Below are 14,522 nucleotides of genomic sequence, written 5' to 3' on the forward strand. Positions count from 1 at the left end.
CTTTCTTCAGCTATATTAGTGACAGGAAAAGAAACAAAGATGGGATAGTACGCCTGAAGCAATCGGACGGTAACTTTGCGGAATCTGAGAAGGCAGAACTACTAAACAAATACTTCTGTTCAGTGTTCACCCGCGAAGCGCCGGGAGCTGGTCCACAGCTGCAGACGGGAGATAACCAGAAAGACCCATTTCAAGATTTTGAATTTACGCCCAGTAGCGTCTATGACGAACTATCAAGACTCAAGGTAAACAAAGCCATGGGACCGGATAACCTACACCCCAGAATGCTCAGGGACTTAAGGGAAGTCCTGGCAGAACCATTATCTGTTCTTTTCAATCTTTCCCTAAGCACAGGAAGGGTCCCCTTGGACTGGAAAACCGCCAACGTAATCCCACTCCACAAAAAGGGCTGCAGGACAGAGACAGCAAACTACAGACCAGTGAGTCTCACGTCTATAGTGTGTAAACTCATGGAAACACTGATCAAACAGAATCTTGACACAATCCTAGACGAAGAAAAACTGCGTGATCCACACCAACACGGGTTCACCCAGGGCAGATCCTGCCAATCTAATCTGATTAGCTTTTTTGACTGGGTTACTAGACAACTGGACGCCGGAGAGTCACTGGACGTGGTATATTTGGACTTCAGTAAACCATTTGATAGCGTCCCTCATCGAAGATTACTGAACAAGCTGAAATCGATAGGATTAGGAGACACTCTAACTACATGGGTTGGGGATTGGCTGAGCGGTAGACTTCAGAAGGTGGTGGTGAACAGTACCCCATCCGAAGCATCGGACGTGATTAGTGGAGTGCCGCAGGGCTCGGTCCTGGGCCCGATTCTATTTAACTTATTCATAAGAGATATGACGCAAGGACTTAGAGGAAGGGTATCACTGTTCGCCGACGACGCCAAACTTTGCAACATAGTAGGCTAAAGCTTATTACCTGATAACAACACTTCCGAAAACAAAATCTCATCCATCTCCCACAACACTCATATACCCGGAAACAACTCACATTCCCCAGACTGACACGACCTCCCTTACATGTGCCTATGTTAACATCAGAGCACTAGGACCCAAAACAGAAAACATAAAAAATTGGATAAAAACAGAAAAACTTGACTGCCTATTCCTCACTGAAACCTGGTTAACCTCAGACACAGACCCTAGAATAAAAGAAGTATGCCCGCCGGGATACAAAATAACAGTAACCTGCAGAGAAAAAAAAAGAGGAGGAGGACTAGCAATAATATTCAAGAACTCCCTAACTCTAAACATACTTGAAAAAACATCCACTCCACAAATGGATTTCCTAGCGTGTCATCTCACAAACCCAACACTAAAAAACTCACTAAACTGCTTGCTCTGCTACATAACACCAGGAAACTGGACCACAGTGAGACCTGAATTTGAAAACTTCATCTACCAAAACTCACTAACAGCAGAATATAACCTCATCCTAGGAGACCTAAACCTACACCTAGAAGACACAACCTCCACACCAGCAAATAACTGTCTATCCTTCCTCAATGCCTTATCCTTCCAGATCCTAAACCCACAAACCACCCATGAAAAAGGTCATCAACTGGACATTGCTGCATTCATGACTCACCAACCATCCAATCCAGCAATCCAAACTCCTAACGGAACATGGTCCCCATCCCTATGGTCAGACCACTACACATACAACTTCAACATCAACTGGACCAAGACCAAACACACACCTCAATCTAAAAAAACCACATATACCACACGCAAACATATCGACCCAACCATTTTTTGGTCAAATGTAGACGAAACTATCCAAGACTGCGACCCAAAAAACTTCATCTCCCACTGGAAAAATGTGTCCACCAACATCCTTGATGATCTGGCCCCCCTACAAACCAAAACCAGAATAAGCAGGAAATCAGACCAATGGTTTGATAATGAATTACTCCAACTCAAAAGACAGTGTAGAAGATTAGAAAGAAAATGGAGAAAAAAGAACCAAGATCAAACAAAAACCGACTGGAAAAAAATCAACAAACAATACAAAAATCTACTAAGGGATAAGAGGAAAAGCTACTATACCAATCTCATAGACACGGAAACCCAAGATTCCAAAAAAATATTCCAAATCCTGAAAGAATTAACAGACACCAAACCATACACAACCACCACGAACACCCCTCCACCATCACCCACCCTCTTAGCAGAACACTTCAAGAACAAAATTACCAACACCAGAGCCACTCTCATCCTTAACCCATCCCATCAAAACACAATCACAATCCACCCTTCAGGAAAAGAGGCAACTGCAGCAGACAGAATTTGGACTCAGTTCCCCATCATACAATGGCCAGAACTCAACAAATTCTACAAAAAATACAGTCATGCCTCCTGTGACCTCAACCATTGCCCCTCATATCTCCTTACCACCTCTAGTGTAAAATTCCGCACCATAATTCTACAATGGATTCAATTCACGCTCACAGAAGGCACATTCCCTGCTGACCTCAGTGAAATCGTCATCACCCCAATCCAAAAAGACCCAAAAGCACCACAAAACCACCCATCTAACTTTAGACCTATAGCCTCCATTCCGCTATATGTCAAAATTATAGAAGGCCTAGTAGCCAAACTCCTCACCAATTACTTAGACGTCCACAACCTACTCCACCCCATGCAATCAGGCTTCAGAACAAACTTCAGTACAGAGACACTACTAGGCTCCCTTATGGATACCGTAAGACAACACCTTAGTACAGGGAAAAAAATGCTTCTCATACAACTGGACCTAACTGCGGCATTCGACTTAGTGGATCACAACATCCTTCTACAGATCTTAGACGCAATAGGCATCTCAGATAAAGTATACTCTTGGTTTGAAGGATTCCTAAAACTCAGAACCTACAGTGTAAAATCAAACAAAGAAAAGTCAGAATCCTGGTCAAACCCCTGCGGCGTACCACAAGGATCTCCACTATCCCCTACCCTCTTCAATCTCTACACCGCTTCTCTAGGAACGCATCTGGACAACCTGGGCATAACCACCTATAGTTATGCTGATGACATCACCATCCTCATCCCATACGATCATTCTACACCTACCATGACAGACAAACTTCACCAAACACTTGAAACAGTCACAACCTGGATGAAAAATCACAAACTTAAACTCAACCAAGACAAAACCAAATTCATCCTTCTCGAAAATGACAAGGTCCAAACCACAACCAACTTAGAGATAAACGCAATCAAGTATCCCATCCAAACCACCATAAAACTGCTTGGCATGACCATAGACAGATGCTGCACTATGCAACCGCAAATAAATAAAACAATTCAGAAATCATTCGCAATCATGAGAAATCTGAGACAAGTCCGAAAATTCTTTGAAAGAACACAATTCCAACTTATAGTACAATCCCTAATACTAGGTATATTGGACTACTGTAACATCCTCCTCCTTCCTTGCCCTGCAACCACAATTAGACAACTCCAAACAATCCAAAATACAGCTTTGAGACTCATCTACTCATTGAGAAAACATGACCACATCACTGAAGCCTTCATCAACTCACATTGGCTTCCAATCCAAGAAAGAATCCAATTCAAATTCTACTGCATATTATTTAAAACCCTACACGGAGACAGCCCCTCATACTTGAACAATCGCGTCATCCAAGCACCCACTACCAGACACAGAAAAACGCACTCCCCATTCATACCACCCCCAATCAAGGAAGTAAAAAGGACAAAACTACACGACGGCCTCCTAGCCACTCAAGCCGCAAGGCTGGACAACCAGATCTCCAACCTTCTGATGACCACCCCAGACTATAGGACGTTCAGAAAAGAAATAAAAACCACACTTTTCAAGAAATTCCTGAAGCAGCAATAACATCATGACCTCTTTGTAACTCTAAAACTGACATCTGATCTACCCATCACTGCACTAATAATAACAAAAGAACCTCCACTATGACCACCTATTAATTCTTTTACAAACCACCTCACCCTCAACAACCCGTTAAATGTTTAAAAGATCTACAACTTACCTCTCTAGCTAATCATTGTAACTCTGTTTTTATTTAAATTAACCTTTTGTAATCCGCCTTGAACTGCAAGGTAATGGCGGAATAGAAATCCCTAATGTAATGTAATGTAATGTAATAATATGACACACGACCTACTGTTGCTGGAACAATGGTCAACTACTTGGCAGCTAGGCTTCAATGCTAAAAAATGCAAGATAATGCATCTGGGTAAGAGAAACCCGCGTAGAACTTATGTACTAAATGGTGAGACCTTGGTTAGGACCACGGCGGAACGCGACCTAGGGGTGATCATTAGTGAGGACATGAAGGTTGCCAATCAAGTGGAGAAGGCTTCCTCCAGGGCAAGACAAATGATGGGGTGTATCCGCAGAGGTTTCGTCAGCAGGAGACCTGAAGTTATGATGCCGTTGTACAGAGCCATGGTGAGGCCTCACTTGGAGTACTGTGTTCAGTTTTGGAGACCACACTACCAAAAGGACGTGCTGAGGATCGAGTCGGTTCAGCTAACGGCCACCAGGATGGTCTTGGGGCTCAAGGATCTCACGTATGAAGAAAGATTTAAAAAATTGCGGCTGTACTCACTTGAGGAAAGAAGAGAACGGGGAGATATGATTGAAACATATAAGTACATCACGGGACACATCGAGTCAGAAGATGATATCTTCTGGCTCATGGGACCCTCGACCACCAGAGGACATCCGCTGAAAATCAGGGGAGGGAAGTTTCATGGCGACTCCAGGAAGTACTTCTTCACCGAAAGAGTAGTGGATCATTGGAACAGACTCCCACTCCAGGTGATAAAGGCCAGCAGCGTGACGGATTTTAAGAGAAAATGGGATACTCACGTGGGATCTTTAAGGGAGTAAATTCAGGGGAGGGGATACTTGGAATGGGCAGACTTGGTGGGCTATAGCCCTTTTCTGCTGCTTTTTTCTATGTTTCTATGTTTCTAATGCGGCCTCCAGAATTGCACACAGTATTCCAGGTGGGGATGATAACTAGAGAAAGTGTAAAAATGTATTGCGGGCTACAGATTTCCTAAATAAGCATGTACCCAGTTGGGAACCCTCCTTGATAATTTCCATATCCAAGAATTCAGTTTTATGTATACTGTAAGTAGGTTTAAACTGCAAGTGGGGATCCCTGGTATGATCCATTGTATGAAATCCTTAAGAAGTTGTTCTGTATCCTCCCACATAAAGAAAATATTGTCCAGTTATCTCTTCCATAGTGTTATGTGTTTAAAAAAAACTGAAGGATACACTTCATTACATTCAAACCGTTCAACATATGAAGTGGCCACTGAGGGAGCTACTTTAGCTCCCTCAGTGGCCACATTTTATGTTGCCATTATATGTTGTCGGCTTTTGCTGATGACTTGCTGCTTATCCTTACTAATCCAGAATGATCGCTTCCGGTAGCCCTTGACCTTATAGCTGAATATGGGTTTTACTCAGGTTTAATTATCAATTTGGATAAATCAGTTGCCATGCCCTTGTACCTTATGATACCTCAGCGGTGGGGGCACATTTTCACTACAGTGGGCCGGGTTGCATTTCAAATATTTAGGTGTCCCCATTCCCTCTGATCTCTCCACCCTTTATTCTTTAAATGTTGATCCCCTGCTAGTCACTTTATCCAACAAATTAAGTTTATGGCAAGCCTATCTGCTTTCAATATATTGAGGAGAACAAATTTATTCATCTAATTCAACACTTTCTCTGGAGGGGTCGTCGTTCTCGCCTTTCGTATTCTATGACAGCCAGACCTTGGTATAAAGGGGGCTTGATTTTATTAATGATTTCTTCAGGGGCACCACTAACTTTACTAATACTCCATTAGAGCTTTCTTGTTTTCAGAAAGAGCACTTCAGTGATATTTGCACTCTGTTCTGTCTCCCCGAACTTCTTCTACTTTGTTGCTTCAAGTACTCTGTCATCCCTTTGCGTAGAGTTTGGCAGTGGGTGTGTAAGTTTCATGGTATTAGTAACCGTGTGTCCCCCTTTTTACCTTGTTTCATCTGGTGAAGGAAGATGGTACCATGAATATGATCTTCCCCCTACGAATGGCTTTGCGAATTTGCAGATCCATCATTATGTGGTTTCCTTGGGGTGAGATCGTTTGCAATTTAGCCACCGAGAACTCCTATCTACTATTTACATTTTTGGTTCTCAGATGAAAGTACCCCTCAAATTTCATCATAGATATTTGAAGGATGAAACACCCTTGTTTGACCATGCTAAATTACGCACCTACTGGTCTCATGATCTTCAAGTGTTATTACCTGATGGTGTGGTGTTCACTGCTATCAAAAAGTTGTCGTCTCTGAGGAGATATATGTACTTCTGGGATTGCATTATAAATTGGTCTTTCGTCTTTATGTATCGCCCAGAAGAGCATATGTTTCTAAGTTTCGCCCCACAGCGGATTGTGCTAAATGTGGCCAACTAGATGCACACCTGGATCATATGTTCTGGACTTGTCCTACCATTGTTGATTTCTGGACTGGAGTCTTCACTTTTATTGGTTCTATTTGGAAGATGACTATTCAGTGATCCCCATTAGTTCTTTTTGGTTCTGTTCCAGTTCATCATCCCAGACAACTGGGCACGAGTTCCTTTCTCAAATGGTCCACACTGGTTACTTTGAAATGCATCTTGATCAAATGGTTGAATGTGGATGCACCTACTTTATCATTATGGAGGACACAGTTGATCTATTTGCTCACCTGCGAACGCCGGAACATTACAGTCCTTTCCTCTGTGAGGGAGTTATGTTTTCAGGCGACTTGAGAGCCCTTCTGGAACACTATGACTCCTTTGGCCCGCAGTCATATTTTGAACAGTTGACTCTCATTTCATGCTGTTTTTACATGTCTTTGCTTTTCTGTTTATGCATTCCAGTTTTGCTAACATATTTGGTTTCATATTTCAGGTAGGGGACTCCAGATGGGGGGAAGAGGGATTCTAGTGTGTAATTTTTCTCAATTGTGAGCCGTTTTTTTCAGCTATACCATCTGTATCTGTTTGTTTGGCTCAATAAAAATTGTTTAATATGTTGGGCAGTTTGAATGTAATGAATTGTATCCTACAACAACGGTTTAGGGTTTGAGGATACCCAGTGACACTATCAGGCAGGCGTACTTAAGAGTTAGATATGCTAATAGAGATTTACTCTTGCGAGAAAAAGAAGCTCCAGTGTTAATGCATGGAAAGTATATGTAGACTCCAAGACACTTTTCTCACTCTAGAACCATATTCCAGCTTTGTTCTCTCTCTTCCCTCCTTTCCCTGTGATGCTCTAAAAATGACCTTGCTTGCAGGTAGCAATAGCATGCACAGCAAGCTCCTTTCAGCCAGCCCTGGGTTCTCCTTCTGCTGCACCCCACCGAGAGGAAATTGCAGGCAGGACATGGCAAAGGGAAGACCCAGGGCTGACCGAAAGCATCATGCTGTTGCTACCAGCAAGCAAGATAAGGTTTAAAGGGCTTTGAGGGAGCAGTGCCAGACTAGGTACTGGAGAGAGAAGAGGGAGAAAGCTTTGGACTAGGTGAAGCACTAGTGGTGAGCTTAGGAGCCATGGATTGTGGTGTCCTGTATTTCTGGTGCCTTGGGCCAGAGCTTCATTTGGGCCTAGATTCTCAAAAAACGCATTAAAAAATGACAGACTGCTATTGCGGCTGTTGTGGTAGCGATTTTTTAAAAAGTGAGTCTAAAAAACACTCATGCAAATAAGGTTGGCGGAGAGTAGCGAAGACTCATTAAAGAAACCCCCCCCCCAAAAAAAAAAAACCAACAACAGCAAGAGAGATGTCCAATCTCTCCCACTGCCTACCAACACACCCCCCTGCAGCAGGAGAGATGTCCATTCTCTACTGCCGCAAACAAACCCCCGCCCTTGCAGTGGGAGAGATGTCCATTCTCTCCCGCTGCAAACAATCCGCTCCCCTGCAATGGGAGAGATGCCCACTCTCCCACCACCAAGCGACCACCCCATTCTCTCCTGCTTCCACACAACCACCACCACCACACACACACACACTGCCTCTGACCCCTCTACCCCTTACCTTGATTTAGTTGGCCGACCCGGAGGGATACCTACTCCCTCCAGCCAGCTGGCCCACCTCTTCAAAATGGGCCTTAAACAATCTGGGCCAATCAGTACCTCAGGCCCTTCCCTGGTGAAGGGGAAAGTCCACTTGAAAGGGGAAGGTCCATTTTGAATAGGCAGGCCAACTAGCCAGAGGGAGTAGGCATCCCTCTGGTCAGCCAACTAATTCAAGGTAAGGGGGAGGAGTTGTGTGGCAGTGGGAGAGAGTGGGCAACTCTCCCGCTGCAAAGGAGGGGGGTTTGTTTCTGGCAGGAGAGAATGGGCATCTCTCCCGCTGCTGGGGGGGGGGCTTGGCGGGTGAGAGTGTACATCTCTTCCGCTGCGGGGGGGGGGGAGTTGTTTAAGGCGGGAGAGAATGGGCATCTCTCTCGCTGTTCGGGGGGGGGGGGGGTCGCTTGGCAGCGGGATCAAGTAAGCATCTCTCCCGCTGCAGTCGGGGATGGGGGTTGTTTACAGCAGGAGAGAGTGGGCATATCTCCCACTGCAGTGTGGGTGGGTGGTTTGCAGCGGGAGAGAGTGGGCATATCTTCCACTGCAGGGGGGGGGGTTGTTTGAGGCGGGAGAGGATGGGCATCTTTCCCACTTCTGGGGTTTTAAACAGTGCTGTCACTGTACCAGCACTCCTTGACCAGTCGCTGATTTTTGTCATCAAAACCCGACGTCGCTCTTAGAAAATGGCTCAGTGATTTTAAAGAATCCACCTGAGTGCTCATTTTAATGTTGAAGAGCCCATTTACATGGCAAATGTCAAAGGCTGCTAGAAATCTCGCTAAAGACAGAGCTAAGCCGTTTAGATAATCCACTTCTAAAATGTGTGCTGGCTAAACCGTTGGAAACCAGTTTAGCAACCGCATTAAAGTTTTGAGAATCTGGCCTTTGGTTCAATGGTTGAGCCAGCCAAGCACTGCAAGCTCAACCAGAGGGTGTAAAGACTCAAAGGAAGCTTAGGATAAGGAAGAAGAAGAGGAGCTGTGTGTGCTGCACAAAGCAAGGTCCAGTTATCCATGCCCTGCTTGGTGCCCTTCAATGTCCATTTTTTGAGGCTCAAGATGTATTTGCAACTAGATGCATGAGAGGAAAGAGCTCCTACATGTTTAAGAGCTGCTGCTGGTTTTATTGCAAGAATGGAGCCCATGTGCTAGTCTGGACGAGTATCGGGCACTGGTGACTTTTTAGTACCCCTTGATTGGCTCTGAAGGCATACCGGCTAAAACCACCGATTTAGCACTTAGGCTTGACTGAAATATTAATCACTTAGTAGAAGAATGGCATTTTTTAAATGTGGCAATAAGAGTCATTGGCTATGACAGATGTGTTTTACTTGTCTCCCTTTCCATCTCTTTGTCTAGGTGAGGTGCATAGCCTTTTAAAAGTACTTATTCTGTTTCAATATGATGAAGCAGCCAGAGACTTGCAGCATGTCTTCAGAGAGACTCTAGAATTGATGGAGGGGTCTATCCCAAAAATCTGGCCTTCGGACATGCAACAGAACCCTGCTCCTCTTGTAAGTTCTGAATACCTAAAGCGATGAAAAGGAAAAGCACTATGGAACTCCACATTTAGGTTTCCAACTGAATGACAAAATGTCCTTAATTTACACCTGATATTGTCTGTTAAATAAAAATTCCTTGTACCAGTTACCATATATATGAGCATATAAGCTGAGATTTTGAGATCTATAAAATGACCCAAAAATGGAGGTCTTGGCTTATATTCGGGTCAGTGCCCACATGGCCCCCTTCCGGACCTGTTGAAAGCCTCCACCTTTAAATCCTTGGTGATCCAGTGGTGGGCCGAGACAGGAGGGATCCCTGCTGCCTCCTGTCCCGGCCAGCTGTGCCGTCCTTTACCTCCCTCCTGCCTCCTCCATGTACCTTTTACAATCCAGCGGTTAGCAGGAGCGACTTTCCTGCACGCCTGCCCCGTGGAGAGCTGCTAGTGTTTGCTGCCATGAGTTCTTCCAGGCCTCACAAGAACTCACGGCATCCAATCACTAGCATCTCTCCATGGGGCACGAGTGCGGGAAGGCCGCTACTGTTCACTGCTGGACCACCAGGGATTGTAAAAGGTAGGCGGAGGAGGCGGGAGAGAGGTAAAGGAAGGCACAGTCAGCCGGGACAGGGCCGGGGCCCACCGCTGGATCACCAAGGATTTAAAGGTACACAGGGGGATACGGGAGGCTAGGTAAAAGTTTTTTGAATCTGCCAGGACAGGAGATGGGAGTTTTAAGTTTCAAGTTTATTCAGGTTTTTGATTAAACGCTTATTCAAAATGCAAAGCGATTTATAAAATATTTAAAAAATAACATAGACAAATAAATATTTTGACAAACTGAACATACTTGGCCAAGATAACAAATCTACTAGGGATCAGACAAATAAGACAAACATGACTAATGACAAGTACTATAGAGCCCCTAGGAACAATAGGAAGGGGGGGAGAAATGCAATCGTTATAGAAAAAAACCCCAATTATGGTAAATACAAAAGGGAGTTGGGAAGATAAGAATGAAAAACAAAAAGAAATAAATTGTGGACACTTTCCCCAGAGGTGCATGTAACCATTCAACGAAAGAGAAGCTAGAGTCCCTCTGGGTCAAGATTCCTGGACAAAACAGTGCAGCCACGAAAATTGGCCTTTTTTATCGTCCCCCGGGACAGGCGGATGAAACTGACTTAGAAATGATAGAGGAAATCAAACGAGAATGCAAGACGGGCAATGTAATAATATTGGGAGACTTCAATTTCCCGAGGATAGACTGGAAACTAGGAACCTCCAACTGCGGCAAGGAGGCCAAGTTCCTGGAGGCGCTAGGGGATTGCTTCCTGGAACAAATGGTGAAAGAGCCGACAAGAGGCAACGTCACCCTGGACTTGGTGCTAAATGGCCTCACGGGACCGACAAAAGAAGTAGAAGTTACGGTACCGCTGGGGACGAGCGATCACAATGTGATCATCTTTAAGCTTGACATCGGGAATAGAAAAAGTGCCAAAACCTTAACCAAAACCTTTAACTTTAAAAAGGGCAAATACGATCGCATGAGAGCCATGGTGAAACAACGACTCAAGAAAAAGGTGGATAAAATTGAAACAGTAGACCAGGCATGGTCCCTACTGAAAAGTACTATCACAGAAGCACAAAACCTACACATTCCGAGGATCTCCAAGGAAGGGAGAACAAAAGGTAAGGGAGAACCGGCATGGCTTACCAGACAGGTGAAGGAAGCCATAAAAGAAAAGAAGGACTCTTTCAAAAAATGGAAACACATCAAAACGACCGAAGCATGGAAAAAACATAAAGACGAACAGAAGAAATGTCACAAGGCGGTGAGGGATGCCAAAAAGGACTATGAAGAAAAAATAGCGCAAGAGGCCAAGAACTTCAAGCCCTTCTTTAGATACGTGAAAGGGAAAAAACCCGCAAAAGAGGCGGTGGGACCCCTGGACGACCAGGGAAGAAAAGGGTACATTAAGGAAGATAAACAAATTGCGGACAAACTAAATTCCTTCTTTGCGTCTGTCTTTACGGAGGAGGATACTGCAAAAATACCAGAGGCAATGAAAGTGTTTAATGGAGTAATAGAAGACAGCCTCACCACAGTTGAAGTGGAGTTGGACCAGATATACTACCAGATCGACAAACTTAAAAGTGACAAATCCCCTGGACCGGATGGAATTCATCCGAGAGTCTTAAAAGAATTGAAGATTGAAATCGGAGAGTTATTGCAAAAACTCACCAATCTGACAATCAGAACTGGACAGATACCAGATGACTGGAAGATAGCGAATGTCACGCCAATTTTCAAAAAAGGATCGAGAGGAGAACCGGGCAACTACAGACCAGTGAGCCTTACGTCTGTCCCTGGAAAGATGGTTGAAGCACTGATCAAGGATAGCATAGTCCGGCACTTAGATACACACGACTTGCTGAAACCCAGTCAACATGGGTTCAGGAAAGGGAAATCATGTTTAACGAATTTGCTTCAATTTTTTGAGACCGTTAACAAGCAAATTGATAGTGGAATGCCGGTGGACATAATTTATTTGGACTTCCAGAAAGCATTCGACAAAGTTCCGCATGAAAGACTTCTCAGGAAACTACAAAGCCATGGAATAGAGGGAGATATACAAAGGTGGATAGGCAAATGGCTGGAAAACAGGAAGCAGAGAGTGGGCATAAATGGGAAGTTCTCAGACTGGGAGAAAGTGACTAGTGGTGTGCCCCAGGGCTCGGTACTTGGGCCGATTCTATTTAATATATATATCAATGACCTGGAAGGCGGAATATCCAGTGAGATCATTAAGTTTGCAGACGACACAAAGCTATGCCGGGAAATCAGATCGCAGGAAGATAGCGAGGAACTCCAGAGCGACTTGTATCAGCTAGAGAAATGGGCAGAGCAATGGCAGATGAAGTTCAACGTGGAGAAATGCAAAGTAATGCATTTAGGTAGTAAGAATAAGGAACACGAGTATAGAATGTCAGGAGCAACTCTGGGTAAGAGCGAACAAGAAAAGGACCTGGGTGTACTGATAGATAGGACCCTGAAGCCGTCGGCACAATGTGCGGCAGCGGCAAAGAAAGCAAACAGAATGTTGGGCATGATAAAGAAAGGAATCACGAGTAGATCGGAGAAAGTCATAATGCCGCTTTATAGAGCAATGGTCAGACCACACTTGGAATACTGTGTACAACATTGGTCTCCCAACCTAAAGAAGGATATAAAACTGCTGGAGAGGGTGCAGAGACGAGCAACGAAACTAATAAGAGGTATGGAGAAATTGGAATATGAGGAACGACTCAAGAAACTAGGATTGTTCTCCCTTGAGAAGAGGAGGCTGCGAGGGGACATGATAGAGACGTTCAAAATACTGAAAGACATCGATAAAATAGAGCAGAAAAACAAATTATTTACATTGTCCAATGTGACACGGACAAGAGGACATGGTTTGAAGCTAAGGGGTGACAAGTCCAGGACAAATGTCAGGAAGTTCTGCTTTACGCAGCGAGTGGTGGACGCATGGAATGCTCTTCCACAGGAGGTTATTAAGGAATCCACTGTGCTAGGATTCAAAGGCAAATTAGATGCACATCTCCTTATGAGAGGCATAGAGGGATATGGGTGATTAGAACAATCAGGTGTATACCTGACTGGGCCTCCGCGTGTGCGGATCACCGGACTCGATGGACCATGGGTCTGATCCGGAGATGGCAATTCTTATGTTCTTATGTTCTTACTAAGAATCATGTGGTCAGCTGAAGGCATCTTTAAAAAGAAAGCACTTTAGACTGCTTGTAAATTTTTGTAAATTTTTTTCGATTCTTAAGTATAAAGGAAGATAATTCCAAGTCATAGGAGCGGTCACAGAAAAATTAAGGTACGACGTGTACCAATTGTTTTTAAAGATGGAACATTAAGAGTAAACTGTGAAATAGATCTTAAAGCTCTGGGAGGGTCATACGGGATCAAGAGTCTGTCCATAAATGCTAGGGTGTTGGTCTGTAATGTTTTAAAAGTCAAGAGAGCAGTTTATAAGTCTGGCCCGGTGGAGGGCCTGCAAGGCATTGGGAGGGAGAGACGGTAAAGGGCACAGGGAGGGAGAGGGGACAGAGTGCAGAGCCTGGTAGAGCAGGAAGGGAGAGGGGACAGGGTGCTGATCCTGGCAGGGCAGGAAGGGAGAGAGGGGGCTGGGTGCCCCATGGTTTATATTCGAGTCAACCTTTTTTTAGGGGGAGGAAAAGGTTACCTCAGTTTACCGTATTTTTCGCTCCATAAGACACACCTGGCCATAAGACGCACCCACCTCTAGAGGAGGAAAAACCAAGAAAAAAAATTCTGAACCAAATGGTGTGCCCTGTACCCTGTCCCCCCCTCTGGTGGTCAAGTGATAGGCCAGGATAGGGTACAGGGCACATCTAGTGGTGGGCATGTCTAATGATAGGCAGTAGTGCTGCCCGATTCGAATCGGTTCACCGATTCACTTCGGGTGAATCAGTTCGAATCGATTCAAAACAAAAAAAAAATCGGCTTCCCGATTCGGCTGACCCTCCCCCTTCGCCCCCTAAAGCAGGAGCGGCAGCGCTGCTCTTGCTGGCCGGCCACTGCTGCACCTGCTTTAGAAGGCAAGGGGGGAGCCTCAGCCGGTTAGTGCTGCTGTCCGGTTCCCCCCCGTGGCGTCCGGCTTCCCCCCCCCGCATCTCGCTTCCCCCTCTGGCCTCACCGGCATCTCGCTTCCCCCCCTGTCCTCCCCGCACCGGCATTTACATTAACAAAGCAGCCTGCAGCAAGATCGTGATGCCAGCGATCTTAAGTTTGCACTGCTTTGGAGCTGTTTCCTCCACCATGGTCCCACCCCTCCTC

The 14,522-nt window shown here is 45.0% G+C and overlaps 1 protein-coding gene across 3 annotated transcripts in view; it reads left to right on the forward strand.

Annotated features, from left to right (window-relative positions):
* The window catches only part of ELP1 (elongator complex protein 1), an 882,162-nt gene that overhangs the window by 755,238 nt on the left and 112,402 nt on the right, over positions 1–14,522 (forward strand). For 2 of the 3 annotated variants that reach the window (XM_033918172.1, XM_033918151.1), the window contains exon 34: positions 9,511–9,665. The exons of the other annotated variant lie outside the window; for it this stretch is intronic. In XM_033918172.1, coding sequence (XP_033774063.1) covers positions 9,511–9,665 — 155 coding nt within the window. The remainder of the gene's footprint in view (positions 1–9,510; positions 9,666–14,522) is intronic. 3 annotated transcript variants of the gene reach the window in all.

Source organism: Geotrypetes seraphini, chromosome 1 (genome assembly GCF_902459505.1).
Source record: "Geotrypetes seraphini chromosome 1, aGeoSer1.1, whole genome shotgun sequence".
In the NCBI taxonomy this organism is placed as follows: Eukaryota; Metazoa; Chordata; class Amphibia; order Gymnophiona; family Dermophiidae; genus Geotrypetes; species Geotrypetes seraphini.